This window comes from Anomalospiza imberbis, unplaced genomic scaffold (assembly GCF_031753505.1).
Source record: "Anomalospiza imberbis isolate Cuckoo-Finch-1a 21T00152 unplaced genomic scaffold, ASM3175350v1 scaffold_52, whole genome shotgun sequence".
NCBI classification, from domain to species: Eukaryota; Metazoa; Chordata; class Aves; order Passeriformes; family Viduidae; genus Anomalospiza; species Anomalospiza imberbis.
This window is the reverse complement of record NW_027100130.1, coordinates 132,447-159,788: the sequence shown is the minus strand read 5'-3', so window position 1 is coordinate 159,788 and position 27,342 is coordinate 132,447. Positions and strand designations below refer to the sequence as shown.

General features: G+C 52.9%; 1 protein-coding gene across 1 annotated transcript in view; it reads right to left on the bottom strand.

Moving 5' to 3' along the window:
- Nucleotides 1–2,179: 2,179 nt before the first annotated feature.
- Nucleotides 2,180–27,342, bottom strand: part of SMC1A (structural maintenance of chromosomes 1A) — a 36,673-nt gene continuing 11,510 nt past the window's right edge. Inside the window, exons 5-12 of the mRNA XM_068178626.1 lie at nucleotides 23,900–24,138; nucleotides 20,542–20,800; nucleotides 18,963–19,103; nucleotides 18,794–18,876; nucleotides 16,583–16,790; nucleotides 12,355–12,540; nucleotides 6,404–6,583; nucleotides 2,180–2,344 (exon numbers count right to left, since the gene is read on the bottom strand). Of these exons, the coding sequence (XP_068034727.1) occupies nucleotides 2,180–2,344; nucleotides 6,404–6,583; nucleotides 12,355–12,540; nucleotides 16,583–16,790; nucleotides 18,794–18,876; nucleotides 18,963–19,103; nucleotides 20,542–20,800; nucleotides 23,900–24,138 (1,461 nt within the window). The remainder of the gene's footprint in view (nucleotides 2,345–6,403; nucleotides 6,584–12,354; nucleotides 12,541–16,582; nucleotides 16,791–18,793; nucleotides 18,877–18,962; nucleotides 19,104–20,541; nucleotides 20,801–23,899; nucleotides 24,139–27,342) is intronic.

Genomic DNA, 27,342 nt, shown 5'->3' with positions numbered 1-27,342 from the left:
GGGAATTAAATGGGAATTATGGGGGTAATGATGGGAATTAAACGGGAATTAAATGGGAATTAAACGGGAATTACATGGGAAAAATGATGTGAATTAAATGGGAATTAAACGGGAATTAAATGGGAATTAAATGGGAATTAAATGGGAAAAATGATGGGAATTAAATGGGAATTAAATGGGGATTAAATGGGAATTAAATGGGAAATAAATGGGAAATGATGGGAATTGAATGGGAATTAAATGGGAATTAAATGGGAAAAAATGGGAAAAAATGGGAAACGATGGGAATTGAATGGGAATTAAATGGGAATTAAATGGGAATTAAATGGGAAAAATGGGAAAAATGGGGGAAAAAATGGGAATTAAATGGGAATTAAATGGGGATTAAATGGGAATTAAATGGGAAAAATGGGGGAAAAAATGGAATTAAATGGGAATTAAATGGGATTAAATGGGAATTAAATGGGAAAAATGGGAAAAATGGGGGAAAAAATGGGAATTAAATGGGAATTAAATGGGGATTAAATGGGAATTAAATGGGAATTAAATGGGAATTATGGGGGGAAAAATGGGGGAAAAATGGGGGGGAAATGGGGAAAAATGATGGGAATTAAATGGGAATTATGGGGGGGGAAAATGGGGGGAAAATGGGGGGAAATGGGAAAAATGATGGGAATTAAATGGGGAAAAATGGGAAATAAATGGGAAATGATGGGAAAAATGATGGGAATTAAATGGGAATTATGGGGGAAATTATGGGAATTAAATGGGAAATGATGGAATTAAATGGGAGAAAAAATGGGAATTAAATGGGAATTATGGGGGAAAAATGGGGGGGAAATGGGAAAAATGGGGGAAAATGGGAAAAATGGGGGGAAAATGCAGGAAAAATTGGAAAAAATGATGGGGAAAATGGGAAAAATGATGGGAAAATGGGAAAAATGATGGGAAAATGGGAAAAATGATGGGGAAAATGGGAAAAATGATGGGAAAAATGGGAAAAATGATGGGAAAAATGGGAAAAAATGATGGGAAAAATGGGAAAAATGATGGGAAAAATGGGAAAAAATAATGGGAAAAATGCGAAAAACGATGGGAAAATGGGAAAATGGGAAAAATGGGATTATGGAAAAAATGGGAAATGTGAAAATGGGAATTATGGGGAAAATGGGGAAAATGGGGGAAATGGGAATTATGGGGGGAAATGGGGAAAATTTTGGGGGGTTTTTAGGGTTAGGTTTGGGTTTTAGGCTCAGGTTTGGGGTCAGAGTAGGTTTTTTAGGGTCAGGTTTGGGGTCAGGGTGGGTTTTTAGGGTCAGCTTTGGGGTTTTAGGCTCAGGTTTGGTTTTTAGGGCAGGTTTGGGCTCAGGTTTGGGCTCAGATTTGGTTTTTAGGGCAGGTTTGGGTTTTAGGCTCAGGTTTGGGCTCAGGTTTGGGCTCAGGTTTGGTTTTTAGGACAGGTTTGGGCTCAGGTTTGGGCTCAGGTTTGGTTTTTTTAGGGCAGGTTTAGGCTCAGGTTTGGGCTCAGGTTTGGTTTTTTTTAGGGCAGGTTTGGGTTTTAGGCTCAGGTTTGGGCTCAGGTTTGGGTTTTAGGGCAGGTTTGGGCTCAGGTTTGGGCTCAGGTTTGGGCTCAGGTTTGGTTTTTAGGGCAGGTTTGGGCTCAGGTTGGGGCCAGGTTTGGTTTTTAGGGCAGGTTTAGGCTCAGGTTTGGGCTCAGGTTTGGTTTTTAGGGCAGGTTTGGGTTTTAGGCTCAGGTTTGGGCTCAGGTTTGGTTTTTAGGGCAGGTTTGGGCTCAGGTTTGGGCTCAGGGTAGGTTCTTAGGGCAGGTTTGGGTTTTAGGCTCAGGTTTGGTTTTTAGGACAGGTTTAGGCTCAGGTTTGGGCTCAGGTTTGGGCTCAGGTTTGGGGTCAGGGTAGGTTCTTAGGGCAGGTTTGGGTTTTAGACTGAGGTTTGGTTTTTAGGACAGGTTTGGGGTCAGGTTTGGTTTTTAGGACAGGTTTGGGCTCAGGTTTGGGCTCAGGTTTGGTTTTTAGGACAGGTTTGGGCTCAGGTTTGGGCTCAGGTTTGGGGTCAGGGTAGGTTCTTAGGGCAGGTTTGGGTTTTAGGCTCAGGTTTGGTTTTTAGGACAGGTTTGGGCTCAGGTTTGGTTTTTAGGACAGGTTTGGGCTCAGGTTTAGGCTCAGGTTTGGGGTCCCACCTTGAGCTCCTCCGTCAGCCGCTCCTTCTTCTCCTTGAGCTTGTCCACGGCTTTCTCGTCCCAGCGCCGCGCTTTGGCCTTGAGGTCGCTGGCGCCGCCCGAGATCACGCCCGACTTCTGGAACAGCGTCCCGTCCAGGGCCACCGTCTGGGGACATCGCAGGGGACATCAGTGGGGACATCACTGGGGACACTGAGGACATCCCAGACTTCTGGAACAGCGTCCCGTCCAGGGCCACCGTCTGGGGACATCGCAGGGGACATCACTGGGGACATTGGGGACACCCCAGACTGCTGGAACAGCGTCCCGTCCAGGGCCACCGTCTGGGGACATCGCAGGGGACATCATTGGGGACATCACTGGGGACATCACTGGGGACATTGGGGACATCACTGGGGACACTGAGGACATCCCAGACTGCTGGGACAGCGTCCCGTCCAGGGCCACCGTCTGGGGACATCGCAGGGGACATCATTGGGGACATCACTGGGGACATCACTGGGGACATTGGGGACATCACTGGGGACACTGAGGACACCCCAGACTGCTGGGACAGCGTCCCGTCCAGGGCCACCGTCTGGGGACATCGCAGGGGACATCAGTGGGGACATCACTGGGGACACTGAGGACATCCCAGACTGTTGGGACAGCGTTCCGTCCAGGGCCACCGTCTGGGGACATCGTAGGGGACATCAGTGGGGACACTGGGGACACCCACGGGACACCCCAGACTGCTGGAACAGCGTCCCGTCCAGGGCCAACATCTGGGGACATGGGGGACATCATTGGGGACATCATTGGGGACATCACTGGGGACATTGGGGACATCACTGGGGACATCACTGGGGACATCACTGGGGACATCATTGGGGACATTGGGGACATCACTGGGGACATCATTGGGGACATCATTGGGGACATCACTGGGGACATCACTGGGGACATTGGGGACATCACTGGGGACATTGGGGACATCATTGGGGACATTGGGGACATCATTGGGGACATCACTGGGGACATCACTGGGGACATTGGGGACATCATTGGGGACATTGGGGACATCACTGGGGACATCATTGGGGACATCACTGGGGACATCACTGGGGACATCATTGGGGACATCACTGGGGACATCACTGGGGACATTGGGGACATCACTGGGGACATTGGGGACATCATTGGGGACATTGGGGACATCACTGGGGACATCATTGGGGACATCACTGGGGACATCACTGGGGACATCATTGGGGACATCACTGGGGACATCACTGGGGACATCACTGGGGACATCATTGGGGACATTGGGGACATTGGAGACATCATTGGGGACATTGGGGACATTGGGGACATCATTGGGGACATCACTGGGGACATTGGGGACATCATTGGGGACATTGGGGACATCACTGGGGACATTGGGGACATCATTGGGGACATCACTGGGGACATTGGGGACATCATTGGGGACATTGGGGACATCACTGGGGACATCACTGGGGACATCATTGGGGACATTGGGGACATTGGGGACATCATTGGGGACATCACTGGGGACATTGGGGACATCACTGGGACATTGGGGACATCATTGGGGACATTGGGGACATCACTGGGGACATCACTGGGGACATCACTGGGGACATCATTGGGGACATTGGGGACATTGGGGACATCATTGGGGACATTGGGGACATTGGGGACATCATTGGGGACATCACTGGGGACATTGGGGACATCATTGGGGACATCACTGGGGACATTGGGGACATCACTGGGGACATTGGGGACACTGAGGACATTGGGGACATCATTGGGGACATTGGGGACATCACTGGGGACATTGGGGACACTGAGGACATTGGGGACATCATTGGGGACATTGGGGACATCATTGGGGACATCACTGGGGACATCACTGGGGACATTGGGGACATCATTGGGGACATTGGGGACATCATTGGGGACATCACTGGGGACATCACTGGGGACATTGGGGACATCATTGGGGACATTGGGGACATCACTGGGGACATCATTGGGGACATCACTGGGGACATCACTGGGGACATCACTGGGGACATCATTGGGGACATTGGGGACATTGGGGACATCATTGGGGACATTGGGGACATTGGGGACATTGGGGACATCATTGGGGACATCACTGGGGACATTGGGGACATCATTGGGGACATTGGGGACATCACTGGGGACATCACTGGGGACATCATTGGGGACATTGGGGACATTGGGGACATCATTGGGGACATCACTGGGGACATTGGGGACATCATTGGGGACCTCATTGGGGACATCACTGGGGACATCACTGGGGACATTGGGGACACTGAGGACATTGGGGACATTGGGGCGGGTGATTTCAGGCTGTTTTTAGGGTATTTTTAGGGTATTTTTGGGGGGATTTTAGGGTATTTTTAGGGTATTTTTGGGGGATTTTAGGGTATTTTTAGGATGATTTCAGGTCATTTTTAGGGTATTTTTTGGCTGTTTTTAGGGTATTTTTGGTGGGATTTTAGGGTATTTTGGGGGTGATTTTAGGGTATTTGATTATAGGGTATTTTGCAGTGATTTTAGGGTATTTTGGGGTGATTTTTATGGAATTTTTGGGATGATTTCAGGTTACTTTTAGGCTGGTTTTAGGGTATTTTTGGGGTGATTTTTAGAATATTTTTGGGGTGATTCCAGTCTCTTTTTAGGGTATTTTTGGGGTGATTTTAGGATATTTTTGGGGTGATTCCAGTCCGTTTTTAGGCTATTTTTGGGGTGATTCCAGTCCGTTTTTAGGCTATTTTTGGGGTGATTCCAGTCCGTTTTTAGGGTATTTTTGGGGTGATTTCAGGCTGGTTTTAGGGTATTTTTGGGGTGATTCCAGTCCGTTTTTAGGCTATTTTTGGGGTGATTTCAGGCTGTTTTTAGGATATTTTTGGGGTGATTCCAGTCCATTTTTAGGCTATTTTTGGGGTGATTCCAGTCCGTTTTTAGGCTATTTTTGGGGTGATTTCAGTCCGTTTTTAGGCTATTTTTGGGGTGATTTCAGGCTGTTTTTAGGATATTTTTGGGGTGATTCCAGTCCATTTTTAGGGTATTTTTGGGGTGATTCCAGTCTATTTTTAGGGTATTTTTGGGTGATTTCAGGCTGTTTTTAGGATATTTTTGGGGTGATTCCAGTCCGTTTTTAGGGTATTTTTGGGGTGATTCCAGTCCGTTTTTAGGGTATTTTTGGGGTGATTCCAGTCCGTTTTTAGGGTATTTTTGGGGTGATTCCAGTCCATTTTTGGCTATTTTTGGGGTGATTTCAGGCTGTTTTTAGGATATTTTTGGGGTGATTCCAGTCCGTTTTAAGGCTATTTTTGGGGTGATTTCAGGCTGTTTTTAGGGTATTTCTGGGGTGATTTTAGGATATTTTTGGGGTGATTCCAGTCCGTTTTTAGGCTATTTTTGGGGTGATTCCAGTCCGTTTTTAGGCTATTTTTGGGGTGATTTCAGGCTATTTTTGGGGTGATTTCAGGCTGTTTTTGGGGTGATTTCAGGCTGTTTTTAGGCTATTTTTGTGGTGATTCCAGTCCGTTTTTAGGGTATTTTTGGGGTGATTTCAGGCTGTTTTTAGGGTATTTTTGGGGTGATTCCAGTCCGTTTTTAGGCTATTTTTGGGGTGATTCCAGTCCGTTTTTAGGCTATTTTTGGGGTGATTTCAGTCTGTTTTTAGGCTATTTTTGGGGAGATTTCAGTCTGTTTTTAGGCTATTTTTGGGGTGATTTCAGGCTGTTTTTGGGGTGATTTCAGGCTGTTTTTAGGCTATTTTTGTGGTGATTCCAGTCCGTTTTTAGGGTATTTTTGGGGTGATTTCAGGCTGTTTTTAGGGTATTTTTGGGGTGATTTCAGTCCGTTTTTAGGCTATTTTTGGGGTGATTTCAGGCTGTTTTTAGGATATTTTTGGGGTGATTCCAGTCCATTTTTAGGGTATTTTTGGGGTGATTCCAGTCCATTTTTGGCTATTTTTGGGGTGATTCCAGGCTGTTTTTAGGCTATTTTTGGGGTGATTCCACGCTGTTTTTAGGATATTTTCAGGCTGTTTTTAGGGTATTTTGGGTAGATTTCAGGCCGCTTTTAGGGTATTTTTGGGGCGGTTTGGGGACTGCTTCCAGGTTAATTTTGGGGTGATTTTGGCGGGTTTTGGGGCACCTTGTGCCTCTGGTGGCCCCCGAAGGCGATCCTGCGGGCGTCCTCCACGTTGTCGCAGACCAGCGCGTTGCCGCAGGCGAACTGCAGCGCCTTCTTGATGTGCGGCGGCTCGTAGCGGATCACGTCGATCACCAGCTTGGCCCCGCGCAGCTCCCGCAGCTTCTCGTCCGTGGGCTTCACCTAAACCCCAAAAATCAGGGGGGAAAAACCCCAAAATTGGGGTCAGGAACGGAAATAGGGGGTGAAAAACCACAAAAATGGGGTTAAATCCCAACCCCACGGCTCCCGCAGCTTCCCGTCCGTGGGCTTCACCTAAACCCCAAAAAACGGGGGGGAAAAACCCCAAAATTGGGGTCAGGAACGGAAATTGGGGGTGAAAAACCCCAAAATTGGGTTAAATCCCATCCCTGCAGCTTCTCGTGGTTTGGTTTCAGCTAAATCCCAAAAATTGGGGGTGAAAAAGCCCAAAATTGGGGTCAGGAATGGAAATTGGGGGTGAAAAACCCCAAAAATTGAGTCAGGAATGGAAATTGGGGGTGAAAAACCCCAAAATTTGAGTCAGGAACGGAAATTGGGGGTGAAAAACCCCAAAAATTGGGTTAAATCCCAACCCCGCGGCTCGCGCAGCTTCTTGTGCGTGGGCTTCACCCAAACCCCAAAAATCGGGGGGGGAAAACCCCAAAATTGGGGTCAGGAATGGAAATTGGGGGTGAAAAACCCAAAAAATTGAGTCAGGAACAGAAACTGGGGGTGAAAAACCCCAAAAATTGAGTCAGGAATGGAAATTGGGGTGAAAAACCCCAAAATTTGAGTCAGGAACGGAAATAGGGGGTGAAAAACCACAAAAATGGGGTTAAATCCCATCCCTGCAGCTTCTCGTGGTTTGGCTTCACCTAAATCCCAAAAATCGGGGGGGAAAACCCCAAAATTGGGATCACGAAGCAAAAATTGAGGGTGAAAACCCCCCAAAAATTGGGTTAAATCCCATCCCTGCAGCTTCTCGTGGTTTCGTTTCAGCTAAATCCCAAAAGTTGGGGGTGAAAAAGCCCAAAAATGGGGTCAGGAACGGAAATTGGGGTCAGAAAGTGAAAATTGGGGTGAAAAACCCCAAAAATTGAGTCAGGAACGGAAATTGGGGGTGAAAAACCCCAAAAATGGGGTTAAATCCCAACCCCAAGGCTCCCGCAGCTTCTCATCCGTGGGCTTCACCCAAACCCCAAAAAACGGGGGGGAAAAACCCCAAAATTGGGGTCAGGAACGGAAATTGGGGGTGAAAAACCCCAAAAATTGAGTCAGGAACGGAAATTGGGGTCAGAAAGTGAAAATTGGGGGTGAAAAACCCCAAAAATTGGACCAGGAATGGAAATAGGGGGTGAAAAACCACCAAAATTGAGTCAGGAATGGAAATTGGGGGTGAAAAACCACAAAAATGGGGTTAAATCCCAACCCCAAGGCTCCCGCAGCTTCTCGTCCGTGGGCTTCACCTAAACCCCAAAAATCGGGGGGAAAAACCCCAAAATTGGGGTCACGAAGCAAAAATTGGGGTGAAAACCCCCCAAAAATTGGGTTAAGTCCCACCCCTGCAGCTTCTCGTGGTTTGGTTTCACCTAAATCCCAAAAATCGGGGGGGAAAAACCCCAAAATTGGGGTCAGGAATGGAAATTGGGGGTGAAAAACCCCAAAAATTGAGTCAGGAATGGAAATTGGGGGTGAAAAACCCCAAAATTTGAGTCAGGAACGGAAATTGGGGGTGAAAAACCCCAAAAATTGGGTTAAATCCCAACCCCGCGGCTCCCGCAGCTTCTCGTCCGTGGGCTTCACCTAAACCCCAAAAAACGGGGGGGAAAAAACCCAAAATTGGGGTCAGGAACGGAAATTGGGGGTGAAAAACCCCAAAAATTGAGTCAGGAACGGAAATTGGGGGTGAAAAACCCCAAAATTGGGTTAAATCCCATCCCTGCAGCTTCTCGTGGTTTGGTTTCACCTAAATCCCAAAAATCGGGGGGGAAAAACCCCAAAATTGGGGTCAGGAACGGTAATTGGGGGTGAAAAACCCCAAAATTTGAGTCAGGAACAGAAATTGGGGGTGAAAAACCACAAAAATGGGGTTAAATCCCATCCCTGCAGCTTCTCGTGGTTTGGTTTCAGCTAAATCCCAAAAATTGGGGGTGAAAAGGCCCAAAAATGGGGTCAGGAATGGAAATTGGGGGTGAAAAACCCCAAAAATTGAGTCAGGAACGGAAATTGGGGGTGAAAAACCCCAAAAATTGAGTCAGGAACGGAAATTGGGGTCAGAATCCCAAAGATTGGGGGTGAAAAACCCCAAAAATGGGGTTAAACCCCACCCCTGCAGCTTCTGGCCCAGGGGTTTCACCTAAATCCCAAACCCCTTTTAGGGTTTTCTCCTGACCCTAAACCCCATTTTAGGATCGTTCCTGCCCCCAAACCCCTTTTAGGGTTTCTCCTGACCCCAGACCCCTTTTAGGGTTTTTCTCCTGCCCCCAAATCCCATTTTAGGGTCTCACCTCGAGGCAGTCGAGCGGCAGGAAGGTCTCAGTTCCCTGCTGACCCCAAAACCCATTTTTGGGTTTTCCCTGACCCTAAACCCCAGTTTAGGGTTTTCTCCTGACCCTAAACCCCATTTTAGGATCGTTCCTGCCCCCAAACCCCATTTAGGGTTTTTCTCCTGACCCCAAACCCCTTTTAGGGTTTCTCCTGACCCCAAATCCCGTTTTAGGGTCTCACCTCCAGGCAGTCGAGGGGCAGGAAGGTCTCAGTTCCCTGCTGACCCCAAAACCCATTTTTGGGTTTTCCCTGACCCCAAACCCCAGTTTATGTTTTCAGTGACCCTAAACCCCATTTTAGGATCGTTCCTGACCCCAAACCCTTTTAGGGTTTTTCTCCTGACCCCAAATCCTGTTTTAGGATCGTTCCTGCCCCCAAACCCTTTTAGGTTTTTTCTCCTGCCCCCAAACCCCTTTTAGGGTTTCCCCTGACCCCAAATCCCGTTTTAGGGTCTCACCTCGAGGCAGTCGAGCAGCAGGAAGGTCTCAGTTCCCTGCTGACCCCAAAACCCATTTTGGGTTTTCTCCTGCTCCCAAAACCCATTTTTGGGTTTTCCCTGACCCCAAACCCCACTTAGGTTTTTTCTCCTGACCCCAAATCCCATTTTGGGTTTCTCCTGCCCCCAAACCCTTTTAGGGTTTTTCTCCTGCCCCCAAACCCTTTTAGGGTTTTTCTCCTGCCCCCAAATCCCCCAACTCGACGCAGTTGAGGGGCAGGAAGGTCTCAGTTACCTGGGGATATCTGCTGACCCCAAACCCCAGTTTAGGGTTTTCTCCTGACCCTAAACCCCATTTTAGGATCGTTCCTGACCCCAAACCCCTTTTAGGGTTTTCTCCTGACCCTAAACCCCATTTTAGGATCGTTCCTGCCCCCAAACCCCATTTAGGGTTTCTCCTGACCCCAAATCCCTTTTAGGGTTTTTCTCCTGACCCCAAATCCCTTTTAGGGTTTTTCTCCTGACCCCAAACCCCTTTTAGGGTTTTTCTCCTGACCTTAAATCCCGTTTTAGGGTCTCACCTCGAGGCAGTCGAGGGGCAGGAAGGTCTCAGTTACCTGGGGATACCTGCTGACCCCAAACCCCAGTTTAGGGTTTTCTCCTGACCCTAAATTCCATTTTAGGATCGTTCCTGACCCCAAACCCTTTTAGGGTTTTTCTCCTGACCCCAAATCCTGTTTTAGGGTCTCACCTCGAGGCAGTCGAGGGGCAGGAAGGTCTCAGTTCCCTGCTGACCCCAAAACCCATTTTTGGGTTTTCCCTGACCCCAAACCCCAGTTTATGTTTTCAGTGACCCTAAACCCCATTTTAGGATCGTTCCTGCCCCCAAACCCCTTTTAGGGTTTTTCTCCTGCCCCCAAACCCCTTTTAGGGTTTCCCCTGACCCCAAATCCTGTTTTAGGGTCTCACCTCGAGGCAGTTGAGGGGCAGCAAGGTCTCAGTTCCCTGCTGACCCCAAAACCCATTTTTGGGTTTTCCCTGACCCCAAACCCCAGTTTATGTTTTCAGTGACCCTAAACCCCATTTTAGGATCGTTCCTGCCCCCAAACCCCTTTTAGGGTTTTTCTCCTGACCCCAAACCCCTTTTAGGGTTTCTCCTGCCCCCAAACCTATTTTAGGGTTTTTCTCCTGACCCCAAACCCCTTTTAGGGTTTTTCTCCTGACCCCAAACCCTTTTAGGGTTTCTCCTGACCCCAAATCCCGTTTTAGGGTCTCACCTCGAGGCAGTCAAGGGGCAGGAAGGTCTCAGTTACCTGGGGATACCTGCTGACCCCAAACCCCAGTTTAGGGTTTTCTCCTGACCCTAAATTCCATTTTAGGATCGTTCCTGCCCCCAAACCCCATTTAGGGTTTTTCTCCTGACCCCAAACCCCTTTTAGGGTTTCCCCTGACCCCAAATCCTGTTTTAGGGTCTCACCTCGAGGCAGTCGAGCGGCAGGAAGGTCTCAGTTCCCTGCTGACCCCAAAACCCATTTTTGGGTTTTCCCTGACCCTAAACCCCAGTTTAGGGTTTTCTCCTGACCCTAAACCCCATTTTAGGATCGTTCCTGCCCCCAAACCCCATTTAGGGTTTTTCTCCTGACCCCAAACCCCTTTTAGGGTTTCTCCTGACCCCAAATCCCGTTTTAGGGTCTCACCTCCAGGCAGTCGAGGGGCAGGAAGGTCTCAGTTCCCTGCTGACCCCAAAACCCATTTTTGGGTTTTCCCTGACCCCAAACCCCAGTTTATGTTTTCAGTGACCCTAAACCCCATTTTAGGATCGTTCCTGACCCCAAACCCTTTTAGGGTTTTTCTCCTGACCCCAAATCCTGTTTTAGGATCGTTCCTGCCCCCAAACCCTTTTAGGTTTTTTCTCCTGCCCCCAAACCCCTTTTAGGGTTTCCCCTGACCCCAAATCCCGTTTTAGGGTCTCACCTCGAGGCAGTCGAGCAGCAGGAAGGTCTCAGTTCCCTGCTGACCCCAAAACCCATTTTGGGTTTTCTCCTGCTCCCAAAACCCATTTTTGGGTTTTCCCTGACCCCAAACCCCACTTAGGTTTTTTCTCCTGACCCCAAATCCCATTTTGGGTTTCTCCTGCCCCCAAACCCTTTTAGGGTTTTTCTCCTGCCCCCAAACCCTTTTAGGGTTTTTCTCCTGCCCCCAAACCCTTTTAGGGTTTTTCTCCTGCCCCCAAATCCCCCAACTCGACGCAGTTGAGGGGCAGGAAGGTCTCAGTTACCTGGGGATATCTGCTGACCCCAAACCCCAGTTTAGGGTTTTCTCCTGACCCTAAACCCCATTTTAGGATCGTTCCTGACCCCAAACCCCTTTTAGGGTTTTCTCCTGACCCTAAACCCCATTTTAGGATCGTTCCTGCCCCCAAACCCCATTTAGGGTTTCTCCTGACCCCAAATCCCTTTTAGGGTTTTTCTCCTGACCCCAAATCCCTTTTAGGGTTTTTCTCCTGACCCCAAACCCCTTTTAGGGTTTTTCTCCTGACCTTAAATCCCGTTTTAGGGTCTCACCTCGAGGCAGTCGAGGGGCAGGAAGGTCTCAGTTACCTGGGGATACCTGCTGACCCCAAACCCCAGTTTAGGGTTTTCTCCTGACCCTAAATTCCATTTTAGGATCGTTCCTGCCCCCAAACCCCATTTAGGGTTTTTCTCCTGACCCCAAACCCCTTTTAGGGTTTCCCCTGACCCCAAATCCTGTTTTAGGGTCTCACCTCGAGGCAGTCGAGTGGCAGGAAGGTCTCAGTTCCCTGCTGACCCCAAAACCCATTTTTGGGTTTTCCCTGCCCCCAAACCCCAGTTTATGTTTTCAGTGACCCTAAACCCCATTTTAGGATCGTTCCTGCCCCCAAACCCTTTTAGGGTTTCTCCTGCCCCCAAATCCCGTTTTAGGGTCTCACCTCCAGGTAGTCGAGGGGCAGGAAGGTCTCGGGCTCGCCGCGCTGCTCCTTGATGTACTGGATGCAATCCCTGCCCGTCTTCTCCGAGTCCACGATGATGGCGTCCATGTTCTTGCCCAGCACCTTGGTCACGGCGATCTGGTACTTCTTCTGCGTGGGCTGGCACAGGTCAATGAGGCGGCCATACTGCGGGGTTATAGGGTCACTTATGGGGTTATAGGGTCACTTATGGGGTCACGTATGGGGGATGGGGTCAGGGACATGGGGCACAGCAGTTATGGGGTCAGGGACACGGGAAAGGGGCTCGGGTTCTTCTGCGTGGGCTGGCACAGGTCAATGAGGCGGCCATACTGCGGGGTTATAGGGTCACTTATGGGGTTATAGGGTCACTTATGGGGTCAGGGGTGAGCTATGGGGTTATGGGGTCAGGGACATGGGGCACAGCAGTTATGGGGTCAGGGACTGCAGTTATGGGGTCAGGGACACGGGAAAGGGGCTCGGGTTCTTCTGCATGGGCTGGCACAGGTCAATGAGGCGGCCATACTGCGGGGTTATAGGGTCACTTATGGGGTTATGGGGTCACTTATGGGGTTATAGGGTCACTTATGGGGTTATAGGGTCACTTATGGGGTCACATATAGGGGATGGGGGCAGGGACATGGGGCACAGCAGTTATGGGGTCAGGGACACTGGAAAGGGGCTCGGGTTCTTCTGCGTGGGCTGGCACAGGTCAATGAGGCGGCCATACTGCGGGGTTATAGGGTCACTTATGGGGTTATAGGGTCACTTATGGGGTCAGGGGTGAGCTATGGGGTTATGGGGTCAGGGACTGCAGTTATGGGGTCAGGGACTGCAGTTATGGGGTCAGGGACACGGGAAAGGGGCTCGGGTTCTTCTGCGTGGGCTGGCACAGGTCAATGAGGCGGCCATACTGCGGGGTTATAGGGTCACTTATGGGGTTATAGGGTCACTTATGGGGTTATAGGGTCACTTATGGGGTCAGGGGTGAGCTATGGGGTTATGGGGTCAGGGACTGCAGTTATGGGGTCAGGGACTGCAGTTATGGGGTCAGGGACACGGGAAAGGGGCTCGAGTTCTTCTGCGTGGGCTGGCACAGGTCAATGAGGCAGCCATACTGCGGGGTTATAGGGTCACTTATGGGGTTATAGGGTCACTTATGGGGTTATAGGGTCACTTATGGGGTCAGGGGTGAGCTATGGGGTTATGGGGTCAGGGACATGGGGCACAGCAGTTATGGGGTCAGGGACACGGGAAAGGGGCTCGGGTTCTTCTGCGTGGGCTGGCACAGGTCAATGAGGCGGCCATACTGCGGGGTTATAGGGTCACTTATGGGGTTATAGGGTCACTTATGGGGTCACGTATAGGGGATGGGGGCAGGGACACGGGGCACAGCAGTTATGGGGTCAGGGACTGCAGTTATGGGGTCAGGGACATGGGTTTTGGGGCAGTTTTTGAGGCCCACATTTGGGGTTTTGGGGCAGTTTCTCGGGCAGTTTCTGGAAGGGTTTTGGGGTGGTTTTGGGGCAGTTTCTGGAAGGGTTTTGGGGCGGTTTTGGGGTGGTTTCTGGAAGGGTTTTGGGGTGGTTTTGGGGCAGTTTCTGGAAAGGTTTAGGGGCAGTTTCTGGAAGGGTTTTGGGGTGGTTTTGGGGCAGTTTCTGGAAGGGTTTTGGGGTGGTTTTGGGGCAGTTTCTAGAAGGGTTTTGGGGGTGGTTTTAGGGCAGTTTCTGGAAGGGTTTTGGGGCGGTTTTGGGGCAGTTTCTGGAAGGGTTTAGGGGTGGTTTTGGGGCAGTTTCCGGAAGGGTTTTGGGGCGGTTTCTGCAAGGGTTTTGGGGTGGTTTTGGGGCAGTTTCTGGAAGGGTTTTGGGGTGGTTTTGGGGTGGTTTCTGGAAGGGTTTTGGGGCAGTTCCTGGAAGGGTTTTGGGGTGGTTTTGGGGCAGTTTCTGGAAGGGTTTTGGGGTGGTTTTGGAGCAGTTTCTGGAAGGTTTTTGGGGTGGTTTTTGGGGCAGTTTCTGGAAAGGTTTAGGGGCGGTTTCTGGAAGGGTTTAGGGGCGGTTTTGGGGCAGTTTCTGATAGGGTTTTGGGGCAGTTTCTGGAAGGGTTTTGGGGCAGTTTCTGGAAGGGTTTTGGGGCGGTTTCTGGAAGGGTTTTGGGGTGGTTTTGGGGTGGTTTCTGGAAAGGTTTTGGGGCAGTTTCTGGAAGGGTTTTGGGGCAGTTTCTGGAAGGGTTTTGGGGTGGTTTTGGGGCAGTTTCTGGAAGGGTTTTGGGGCAGTTTCTGGAAGGGTTTTGGGGCGGTTTCTGGAAGGGTTTTGGGGCAGTTTCTGGGAGGGTTTTGGGGCGGTTTTGGGGCAGTTTCTGGGAGGGTTTTGGGTGGTTTTGGGGCAGTTCCTGGAAGGGTTTTGGGGTGGTTTTGGGGCAGTTTCTGGAAGGGTTTTGGGGCAGTTTCTGGAAGGGTTTTGGGGTGGTTTTGGGGCAGTTTCTGGAAGGGTTTTGGGGTGGTTTTGGGGCAGTTTCTGGAAGGGTTTTGGGGTGGTTTTGGGGTGGTTTTGGGGTGGTTTTGGGGCAGTTTCTGGAAGGGTTTTGGGGCGGTTTTGGGGCAGTTTCTGGAAGGGTTTTGGGGCGGTTTTGGGGCAGTTTCTGGAAGGGTTTTGGGGCGGTTTCTGGAAGGGTTTTGGGGCGGTTTTTGGGCAGTTTCTGGAAGGGTTTTGGGGTGGTTTTGGGGTGGTTTTGGGGCAGTTTCTGGAAGGGTTTTGGGGTGGTTTGGGGGCAGTTTCTGGAAGGGTTTTGGGGTGATTTTGGGGTGGTTTTGGGGCAGTTTCTGGAAAGGTTTTGGGGCAGTTTCTGGAAGGGTTTTGGGGTGGTTTTGGGGCAGTTTCTGGAAGGGTTTTGGGGTGGTTTTGGGGCAGTTTCTGGAAGGGTTTTGGGTGGTTTTGGGGCGGTTTTGGGGCAGTTTCTGGAAGGGTTTAGGGGTGGTTTTGGGGCAGTTTCTGGAGCACTTTCTAGGGCACACATTTGGTGTTTTGGGGCAGTTTTTTGGAGGGCTTGGGTGCAGTTTTTGGGGCAGTTTTTGGCAATTTCTGGGGGTTCCTGGGGCAGTTTTGGGGCACTTTTTGGTGCAGTTTTGGGCAGTTTCTGAGGCAGTTTTTTGGCAGTTTCTGGGGCAGTTTTGGGTGCAGTTTTGGGCCATTTCTGAGAGGGTTTTGGTGCAGTTTTGGGCAGTTTTAGGGCAATTTCTGAGGCCGTTTTTTGGCAGTTTCGGGTGCAAATTTGGGTGCAGTTTGGAGCCGTTTCTGGTAGGGTTTTGGGGCAGTTTCTGGGAGGGTTTTTTGTGTCATTTCTGGGAGGGTTTTGGTGCAGTTTTGGGCAGTTTCTGAGGCAGTTTTTTGGCAGTTTTGGGTGCAGTTCTAGTGCCATTTCTGGGAGGGTTTTGGGGCAGTTTTGGGCAGTTTCTGAGGCAGTTTTTTGGCAGTTTCTGGGAGGGTTTGGGCAGTTTCTGAGGCATTTTTTTGGCAGTTTTGGGAGCAGTTCTAGTGCCATTTCTGGGAGGGTTTTGGTGCAGTTTTGGGCAGTTTCTGAGGCAGTTTTTTGGCAGTTTCTGGGAGGGTTTTGGCAGTTTCTGAGGCAGTTTTTTGGCAGTTTTGGGAGCAGTTCTAGTGCCATTTCTGGGAGGGTTTTGGGGTAGTTTTGGGCAGTTTCTGAGGCAGTTTTGGTGCCATTTCTGGGAGGGTTTTGACAGTTTCTGAGGCAGTTTTAGTGCAGTTTCTGGGAGGGTTTGGCAGTTTCTGAGGCAGTTTTTTGGCAGTTTTGGGAGCAGTTCTAGTGCCATTTCTGGGAGGGTTTTGGTGCAGTTTTGGGCTGTTTCTGAGGCAGTTTTCGTGCCGTTTCTGGGAGGGTTTTGGTGCAGTTTTGGGCAGTTTCTGAGGCAGTTTTGGTGCCGTTTCTGGGAGGGTTTTGGTGCCATTTCTGGGATGGCTTGGCAGTTTCTGAGGCAGTTTTAGTGCAGTTTCTGGGAGGGTTTTGGCAGTTTCTGAGGCAGTTTTAGTGCAGTTTCTGGGAGGGTTTGGGCAGTTTCTGAGGCAGTTTTTTGGCAGTTTTGGGTGCAGTTCTAGTGCCGTTTCTGGGAGGGTTTTGGGGCAGTTTTGGGCAGTTTCTGAGGCAGTTTTGGTGCCATTTCTGGGAGGGTTTTGGGCAGTTTTGGGGCTCCCCTCACCACGGAGCCGGGGTAGAGGCGCTTGATGCTGTCCATGATCTCGGCCTTGCGCTGCTGCCGGCTGCTCTCCTGGCGGTCGATGCGAGCGTCCCCGAGCTGCTCCATCACCTGGTTCAGCTCCTTGTTGATCTCGTCGATGCGGCGCTTGGCCAGCTCCACCTCCTCGGTCAGCTCGCCCTCCAGGCGCTTCTGCTCCTCCAGGGATTGCCTGGAGGAGAAAAAAGGGGATTTAGGGGGTGAAAAAGGGGATTTGGGGTGTGAATCCAGGCTCCTCAAGACATTTCTGCTCCTCCAGGGATTGCCTGGAGGGAAAAAAGGGGATTTAGGGGGTGAAAAAGGGGATTTGGGGTGTGAATCCCAGCTCCTCGAGCCATTTCTGCTCCTCCAGGGATTGTCTGGGGGGAGAAATGGGGATTTAGGGGGTGAAAAAGGGGATTTTGGGGGTCAATCCCAGCTCCTCGAGTCATTTCTGCATCTCCAGGGATTGTCTGGGGGGAGAAATGGGGATTTTGGGGGTGAAAAAAGGGATTTGGGGGTGAAAAAATGGATTTTGGGGGTCAATCCAGGCTCCTCGAGCCATTTCTGCTCCTCCAGGGATTGCCTGGAGGGAAAAAAGGGGATTTTGCGGGTGAAAAAGGGGATTTTGGGGGTCAATCCAGGCTCCTCAAGCCATTTCTGCATCTCCAGGGATTGCCTGGGGGGAGAAATGGGGATTTTGGGGGTGAAAAAGGGGATTTGGGGGGTCAAACCCAGGTCACAGAGCTGCTTTAGCTCCTCCATGGATTGTCTGGGGGGGAGAAATGGGGATTTGGGGGGTGAAAAAGGGGATTTGGTGGGTCAATTCCAGCTCCTCGAGACATTTCTGAATATCCAGGGATTGCCTGGGGGGTGAAATGGGGATTTTGGGGGTGAAAAAAGGGATTTGGGGGTGAAAAAATCGATTTTGGGGGTCAATCCCAGGTCCTAGAGCTGCTTTAGCTCTTCCAGGGATTGTCTGGGAGGGAGAAATGGGGATTTGGGGGTGACAAAGGGGATTTGGGGGTGACAAAGGGGATTTGGGGGGGTTTGGGAGCTGATCCCCTGACTCACTGACAGGAATGGGGACATGGGCATGACCTGGGGACACCCCAGCCCCCTTTGGGGACACCTTGGGGACACTCCAGCCCCCTTGGGGACACTCCAGCCCCCTGGGGACACCTTGGGGACACTCCAGCCCCCTTTGGGGACACCTTGGGGACACTCCAGCCCCCTTTGGGGACACCTTGGGGACACTCCAGCCCCCTTGGGGACACTCCAGCCCCCTGTGGGGACACCTTGGGGACACTCCAGCCCCCCTTGGGGACACTCCAGGCCCCCTGGGGACACCTTGGGGACACTCCAGCCCCCTTTGGGGACACTCCAGCCCCCTTTGGGGACACCTTGGGGACACTCCAGCCCCCTTTGGGGACACTCCAGCCCCCCTGGGGACACCTTGGGGACACTCCATCCCCCTCTGGGGACACTCCAGCCCCCTGGGGACACTCCAGCCCCCCTGGGGACAGCTTGGGGACACTCCAGCCCCCTTTGGGGACACCCTGGGGACACCCCAGCCCCCTGGGGACACCTTGGGGACACTCCAGCCCCCTTTGGGGACACCTTGGGGACACTCCAGCCCCCCTTGGGGACACTCCCATCCCCCTCTGGGGACACTCCAGCCCCCTCTGGGGACACTCCAGCCCCCCTGGGGACACTCCATCCCCCTCTGGGGACACCTTGGGGACACTCCAGCCCCCTTTGGGGACACTCCAGCCCCCTCTGGGGACACCTTGGGGACACTCCAGCCCCCTGGGGACACCTTGGGGACACTCCAGCCCCCTGGGGACACCTTGGGGACACTCCAGCCCCCTGGGGACACCCTGGGGACACTCCAGCCCCCCTTGGGGACACCTTGGGGACACTCCAGCCCCCTGGGGACACCTTGGGGACACTCCAGCCCCCTGGGGACACTCCATCCCTCTCTGGGGACACTCCAGCCCCCCTGGGGACACCTTGGGGACACTCCAGCCCCCTGGGGACACCTTGGGGACACTCCAGCCCCCTGGGGACACCCTGGGGACACTCCAGCCCCCCTTGGGGACACTCCCATCCCCCTCTGGGGACACTCCAGCCCCCCTGGGGACACCTTGGGGACACTCCAGCCCCCTGGAGACACCTTGGGGACACGTCACCCACTTGCTGGTGGCGATGTACTCCTCGAGCTTCTCGATGCGCTTCTGGTTCTCCTCGATCTCCCGCAGCTTCTGCTTGATCTTGGCCTGGGGACAGCGGGGGCAGGCGGGGTCAGGGGGCTCTGGGGACCATGTGGGGACAATTTGGGGACAACGCGGGGAGCCCAGCTCACCTCGGTCTCCACCTTCTTCCTCTCCTCCAGGTCCAGCCGGTCCTGGTCGGCTTTTTGGTCGCGGTTGAACTTCTCGAGCTCCTGGGCCAGCGTGGCCGCGCGCTTGCTGGCCTCCTCCTTCAGCCGGTGGTACTTCTTCACCTGGGGGGCAGCGGGGTCAGCACACCTGGCTGGGCTCACCTGGCTGGGCTCACCTGGGCCAGCACACCTGGCTGGGCTCACCTGGCTGGGCTCACCTGGGCCAGCACACCTGGCTGGGCTCACCTGGCTGGGCTCACCTGGCTGGGCTCACCTGGGCCAGCACACCTGGCTGGGCTCACCTGGCTGGGCTCACCTGGGCCAGCACACCTGGCTGGGCTCACCTGGCTGGGCTCACCTGGCTGGGCTCACCTGGCTGGGCTCACCTGGGCCAGCACACCTGGCTGGGCTCACCTGGGCCAGCACACCTGGCTGGGCTCACCTGGGCTAGCACACCTGGCTGGGCTCACCTGGCTGGGCTCACCTGGGATCCACAGAACCCTCCTAACCCTAACTCTCCCCAAATCCCACAGGATCAGCACACCTGGATCAGCACACCTGGCTGGGCTCACCTGGGCCAGCACACCTGGATCAGCACACCTGGCTGGGCTCACCTGGGCCAGCACACCTGGATCAGCACACCTGGCTGGGCTCACCTGGGCCAGCACACCTGGATCAGCACACCTGGATCAGCACACCTGGCTGGGCTCACCTGGGCTAGCCCACCTGGCTGGGCTCACCTGGGCCAGCACTACTGGGCCAGCACACCTGGCTGGGCTCACCTGGCTGGGCTCACCTGGGAGCCAGGGAGCCCTTCCCAAATCCCACCCGTACCTGGTTCTCCTCCAAGGTCAGGGCTCTCCTCCATCCCTCCCAAACCCCAAACCCCACCCGTACCTGGTTCTCCTCCAGGGTCAGGTCCCTGCCCTGGCTCTGGCTCTCCTCCATCCCTCCCAAACCCCAAATCCCACCTGGCCCAAATCCCCAAATCCCACCTGGCCCACCTCTCCCAAACCCCAAATCCCAAACCCCACCCGTACCTGGTTCTCCTCCAGGGTCAGGTCCATCCCCTGGCTCTGGCTCTCCTCCATCCCTCCCAAACCCCAAATCCCACCTGGTTCTTCTCCAGGGTCAGGGCTCTCCTCCACCTCTCCCAAACCCCAAAACCCCCAAATCCCACCTGGCCCACCTCTCCCAAACCCCAAATCCCAAATCCCACCCGTACCTGGTTCTCCTCCAAGATCAGGGCTCTCCTCCACCTCTCCCAAACCCCAAAACCCCACCCGTACCTGGTTCTCCTCCAGGGTCAGGGCTCTCCTCCACCTCTCCCAAACTCCAAAACCCCCAAATCCCACCTGGCCCACCTCTCCCAAACCCCAAATCCCACCCGTGCCTGGTTCTCCTCCAGGGTCAGGTCCATCCCCTGGCTCTGGCTCTCCTCCACCTCTCCCAAACCCCAAATCCCACCTGGCCCAAACCCCCAAATCCCACCTGGCCCACCTCTCCCAAACCCCAAATCCCACCTGGCCCACCTCTCCCAAACCCCAAATCCCACCCGTACCTGGTTCTCCTCCAGGGTCAGGTCCCTGCCCTGGCTCTGGCTCTCCTCCTCCATGCGCTCCTCGAACTCCTGCCGGGATTTCTCCACGGAGAGCATCTCCTTCTCCAGCTCGTCCATGTCGGCCTTGCGCTTCTTGTACTGCTTCTGGGCGTTCTGCAGCGACTTCCGCGCCGCCTCCAGCTTCTTGATCTTGTGCGACGTGTTCTCCTTGGCCTTGATGTACTGCGGCCGCTTCTGGTTCAGCTCCGAGTCCTTCTCCCTGGGCAAGCGCAACGGGATCGGGCCGTGGGCTCGGTTTTGGGCTTGGTTTTGGGGTTGGTTTTGGGGTTTGGGGTTGGTTTTGTGCTTGGTTTGGGGGTTTGGGATTGGTTTTGGGATTGGTTTTGGGGTTGGTTTGGGGTTTGTGCTTGGTTTTGTGCTTGGTTTTGGGGTTTGGGATTGGTTTTGGGCTTGGTTTGGGGGTTTGGGGGTGGTTTTGGGGTTTGTGCTTGGTTTTGGGCTTGGTTTTGGGGTTTGGGATTGGTTTTGGGCTTGGTTTGGGGGTTTGTGCTTGGTTTTGGGGGTGGTTTTGGGGTTTGGGGTTGGTTTTGTGCTTGGTTTGGGGGTTTGGGATTGGTTTTGTGCTTGATTTTGGGGTTGGTTTTGGGGTTTGCGCCTGGTTTTGTGCTTGGTTTTGGGGTTTGGGCTTGGTTTTGTGCTTGGTTTGGGGGTTTGGGATTGGTTTTGGGGTTTGGTTTTGGGGTTTGCGCCAGGTTTTGGGCTTGGTTTGGGGGTTTGGGCTTGGTTTTGGGGTTTGGGCTTGGTTTTGTGCTTGATTTTGGGGTTGGTTTTGGGCTTGGTTTGGGGGTTTGTGCTTGGTTTTGGGGTTGGTTTTGGGGTTTGGGATTGGTTTGGGGGTTTGGGCTTGGTTTTGGGGTTGGTTTTGGGGTTTGTGCTTGGTTTTGGGGTTGGTTTTGGGGTTTGTGCCTGGTTTGGGGGTTTGTGCTTGGTTTTGGGGTTGGTTTTGAGGTTTGGGCTTGGTTTTGTGCTTGGTTTGGGGGTTGGTTTTGGGGATTGGGGGTGGGTTTTGGGGTTTGGGCTTGGTTTTGGGGTTGGTTTTGGGGTTTGTGCTTGGTTTTGGGGTTGGTTTTGGGGTTTGTGCCTGGTTTTGGGGTTTGGGCTTGGTTTGGGGGTTTGGGCTTGGTTTGGGGGTTTGGGCTTGGTTTTGTGCTTGATTTTGGGGTTGGTTTGGGGGTTGGTTTTGAGGTTTGTGCTTGGTTTTGTGCTTGGTTTGGGGGTTTGGGCTCAGTTTTGGGGTTGGTTTTGGGGTTTGGCCTTGGGTTTGGGCTTGGTTTTGGGGTTTGGGCTTGGTTTTGGGTTTGGTTTTGGGGTTTCTGCTTGGTTTTGGGGTTTGGTACCCGGTTTTGCGGTTTGGACTCAGTTTTGGGGTTTTGTGCCCAGTTTTGTGCCTGGTTTTGGGGTTTTGTGCCCGGTTTTGGGATTTGTGCCTGGTTTCCATCCCCAAACCGAGGATTCCCCGCCTCCAAATCGAGCATTTCCACCCTTAACTGAGCACTCCCACCCCCAATTCAAGGCTTCCCACCCCAAAATTGAGAATTCCTATCCCCAATTCGAGGATATCCACCCCCAAACCAAGGATTTCCATCCCCAAATCGAGGATTCCCACACCCAAACCGAGCATTTCCATCCCCAAATTCAGGATTCCCACCTCCAAATCGAGCATTTCCATTCCCAAATCGAGGATTCCTACCCCCAAATCGAGCATTTCCACCAAATTGAGGATTCCCACCCGCAAATCGAGGATTCCCATCCCCAAATCAAGGATTTCCATCCCCAAATTGACAATTCCCACCCCAAATTGACAATTCCCATCCCCAAACCGAGCATTCCCATCCCCAAACCGAGCATTCCCATCCCCAAATTGAGCATTTCCATCCCCAAATTGAGCATTCCCATCCCCAAACTGAGCATTCCCATCCCCAAACCGAGCATTTCCATCCCCAAATTGAGGATTTCCATCCCCAAATTGAGGATTTCCATCCCTAAACTGAGGATTCCTACCCCTAAACCAAGGACTCCCATCCCCAAATCGAGCATTCCCATCCCCAAATCGAGGATTTCCACCCCCAATTTGAGCATTTCCATCCACAAATCGAGGATTCCTACCCCTAAACCAAGGATTTCCATCCCCAAACTGAGCATTCTCATCCCCAAATCGAGGATTTCCACCAAACCGAGCATTCCCACCCCCAAATTGAGCATTTCCACCCCCAAATTGAGCATTTCCACCCCCAATTCGAGCATTCCCATCCCCAATTTGAGCATTTCCATCCCCAATTTGAGCATTTCCATCCCCAAATCGAGGATTTCCATCCCCAAATCGAGGATTCCTACCCCTAAACCAAGGACTCCCATCCCCAAATCAAGCATTTCCATCCCCAAATCGAGGATTTCCACCCCCAATTTGAGCATTTCCATCCCCAAATCGAGGATTTCCATCAAACCGAGCATTCCCATCCCCAAACCGAGCATTCCCATCCCCAAATTGAGCATTTCCACCCCCAAATTGAGCATTCCCATCCCCAAATTGAGCATTTCCATCCCCAAACCGAGCATTTCCACCAAACCGAGCATTCCCATCCCCAAATTGAGCATTTCCACCCCCAAACTGAGCATTTCCACCCCCAAATTGAGCATTCCCACTCCCATATCGAGGATTTCCATCCCCAAATTGAGCATTTCCATCCCCAAACCGAGGATTTCCATCCCCAATTTGAGCATTTCCATCCACAAATCAAGGATTTCCATCCCCAAACTGAGGATTTCCACCCCTAAACCAAGGACTCCCATCCCCAAACCGAGCATTCTCATCCCCAAATCGAGGATTTCCACCAAATTGAGCATTTCCATCCACAAATCGAGGATTCCTACCCCTAAACCAAGGATTTCCATCCCCAAACTGAGCATTCTCATCCCCAAATTGAGCATTTCCACCAAACCGAGCATTCCCACCCCCAAATTGAGCATTTCCACCCCCAAATTGAGCATTTCCACCCCCAATTCGAGCATTCCCACCCCCAATTCGAGCATTCCCACCCCCAAATTGAGCATTCCCACCCCCAAATTGAGCATTCCCACCCCCAAATTGAGCATTCCCACCCCCAAATTGAGCATTTCCACCCCCAATTCGAGCATTCCCACCCCCAAACCGAGCATTCCCACCCCCAAATTGAGGACTCCCACCCCCAATTCGAGCATTCCCACCCCCAAATCGAGCATTCCCACCCCCAAATCGAGCATTCCCACCCCCAATTCGAGCATTCCCACCCCCCTCCGTGGATTTTCCCGGGCTGCTCACTTGATCTCCTTCTCGATCTGCTGCTGCTCCCTCATCATCTTGCCCAGCTCCTTCTTGCGGTCCTTGAGCTCGTCCTCCACCCGGTCCATCCTCTTCTTGTCCTTGTCGATCTCGCGGTTCTTCAGCCCCAGCTCCTTGTTGAGCTTCTCGATCTCGGCCTCGTTGTGGAACAGTTTGAAGAGCTGCAGCTGCACCTGGGCCCGGACCACCTCGTCCTTCAGCCGCTGGTACCGGTCAGCCTGGGGGGGACGGGGCTGTGAGCTGGGCTTTGGGCTGGGCCTAGGCCTGGCTCTGCCCAGGAGCTGCTCAAACCCGGGCCTGGCTCTGCTCAGGAGCTTCTTAAACCTGGGCCTGGGCCTGGCTCTGCCCAGGAGCTGCTCAAATCCCAGGGTCTGGGCCTGGCTCTGCCCAGGAGCTGCTCAAATCCCAGGGTCTGGCTCTGCTCAGGGGCTTCTTAAACCTGGGCCTGGGCCTGGCTCTGCCCAGGAACTTCTTAAACCTGGGTCTGGGCCTGGCTCTGCCCAGGAGCTGCTCAAATCCCAGGGTCTGGGCCTGGCTCTGGCCAGGAGCTGCTCAAATCCCGGGGTCTGGCTCTGCTCAGGGGCTTCTTAAACCTGGGCCTAGGCCAGGCTCTGCCCAGGAGCTGCTCAAATCCCAGGGTCTGGGCCTGGCTCTGGCCAGGAGCTGCTCAAATCCCAGGGTCTGGCTCTGCTCAGGGGCTTCTTAAACCTGGGACTTGGGCCTAGCTTTGCCCAGGAGCTGCTCAAACCTGGTCCTGGGCCTGGCTCTGACCAGGAGCTGCTCAAACCCGGGCCTGGCTCTGCTCAGGAGGTTCTTAAACCTGGGCCTAGGCCTGGCTCTGCCCAGGAGCTGCTCAAATCCCGGGGCCTGGGCCTGGCTCTGCCCAGGAGCTGCTCAAACCCAGGCTTGGCTCTGCTCAGGGGCTTCTTAAACCTGGGCCTGGGCCTGGCTCTGCCCAGGAGCTGCTCAAATCCCGGGGTCTGGGCCTGGCTCTGGCCAGGAGCTGCTCAAATCCCAGGGTCTGGGCCTGGCTCTGCCCAGGAGCTGCTCAAATCCCGGGGTCTGGGCCTGGCTCTGGCCAGGAGCTGCTCAAATCCCAGGGTCTGGCTCTGCTCAGGGGCTTCTTAAACCTGGGCCTGGGCCTGGCTCTGCCCAGGAGCTGCTCAAATCCCGGGGTCTGGGCCTGGCTCTGGCCAGGAGCTGCTCAAATCCCAGGGTCTGGGCCTGGCTCTGCCCAGGAGCTGCTCAAATCCCGGGGTCTGGGCCTGGCTCTGGCCAGGAGCTGCTCAAATCCCAGGGTCTGGCTCTGCTCAGGGGCTTCTTAAACCTGGGCCTGGGCCTGGCTCTGCCCAGGAGCTGCTCAAATCCCGGGGTCTGGGCCTGGCTCTGCCCAGGAGTTTCTCAGGCCTGTGATTTGGGCCTGGCTCTGGCCAGGAGCTGCTCAAATCCCAGGGTCTGGACCTGGCTCTGGCCAGGAGCTTCTTAAACCTGGGCCTAGGCCTAGCTCTGCCCAGGAGCTTTTTAAAGCCGGGGTCTGGGTCTGGCTCTGCTCAGGAGCTTCTGCAGCTCAGGGTCTGCCCAGACCCTGCCCAGCCCTGGCTCTGTCCAGCATTCCAGGCCTTCCCAAATCCCTTTCCCAGGACTCCAAGCATTCCCAAATCCCCCTTTTCCCTGGATTCCAAGCATTCCCAAACCCCTCTTTTCCCAGGACTCCAAGCATTCCCCAAACTCACTTTTCCGGGGAATCCAAGCATTCCCAAAACTCTGTTTCCCCAGCATTCCAGGCCTTCCCAAACCCCTCTTTTTCCAGGACTCCAACCATTCCCAAATCCCCTTTTTCCCCGAAATCCAAGCATTCCCAAACCCCTCTTTTCCCAGGATTCTGAGCATTCCCAAACCCCTTTTTTCCCAAGACTCCAACCATTCCCAAGCCCTTTTTCCCACTTTTCCAACCACTCCCCAAACCCCTTTCTCCCCAGGATTCTGACCATCCCAAACCCCTTTTTCCCCAAGACTCCACCCATTCCCAAAACCCTTTTCCCCCCCTTTTTTCCCCCTTTTCCAACCATTCCCAAACCCCTCTTTCCTGGGACTCCAATCATTCCCAAACCCCTTTCCCCACTATTCCCCAAACCCCTTTTCCCCCTTTTCCAACCATCCCAAACCCCTTTTCCCAGTTTTTCCACTATTCCCAAACCCCTTTTCCCCCCATTCCAAACTCCTTTTTTTCCCCAGAATTCTGAGCATTCCCAAAACCCTTTTCCCCCTTTTTCCCCCATTCCCCAAACCCCCAAGATTCTGAGCATTCCCAAACCCCTTTTCCACCTTTTCCCACCATTCCCAAACCCCTTTTCCACCTTTTCCTACCATTCCCAAACCCCTTTTCCCACTATCCCCAAACCCCTTTTTTCCCAGGATTCTGAGCATTCCCAAATCCCTTTTCCCCCTTTTCCCACCATTCCGCAAACCCCCAGGATTCTGAGCATTCCCAAAACCTCTTTTCCCTTTTCCCACCATTCCCAAACCCCGTTTTTTCCAAAACTCCAACCATTCCCAACCACTCCCAAACCCCTTTTCCCCCTTTCCCCCCATTCCAAACCCTTTTTTTCCCAGAATTCCGAGCATTCCCAAACCCTTTTTCCCCCTTTCCCACCATTCCCAGACCCCTTTTTTTCCCAGAATTCCGAGCATTCCCAAACCCCTTTTCCCCCCATTCCCCAAACCCCTTTTCCCCCTTTTCCCCCCATTCCAAACCCCTTTTTTTCCCAGAATTCCGAGCATTCCCAAACCCCTTTTCCCCCTTTTCCCCCATTCCCCAAACCCCCAGGATTCTGAGCATTCCCAAAACCTCTTTTCCCTTTTCCAACCATTCCCAAACCCCTTTTCCCACCATTCCAAACCACTTTTTCCCCAAAACTCAAACCATTCCCAACTATTCCCAAACCCCTTTTCCCCCTTTTCCAACCATTCCCAAACCCCTTTTCCCCCATTCCCCAAACCTCTTTTTTCCCAAAACTCCAACCACTCCCAAAACCCTTTTCCCCCCTATTCCCCCCATCCCCAAACCCCTTTCTCCCCTTTTCCCCCCATTCCAAACCCCTTTTTCCCCCAGAATTCCGAGCATTCCCAAACCCCTTTTCCCCCTTTCCCCCCATTCCAAACCCTTTTTTTCCCAGAATTCCGAGCATTCCCAAACCCCTTTTCCCCCTTTCCCCCCATTCCAAACGCTTTTTTTCCCAGAATTCCGAGCATTCCCAAACACCTTTTCCCCCTTTTCCCCCATTCCCCCAAACCCCCAGGATTCTGAGCATTCCCAAAACCTCTTTTCCCTTTTCCAACCATTCCCAACCCCCTTTTCCCCTTTTTCCCACCATTCCAAACCCCTTTTTTCCCAGAATTCCGAGCATTCCCAAACCCCTTTT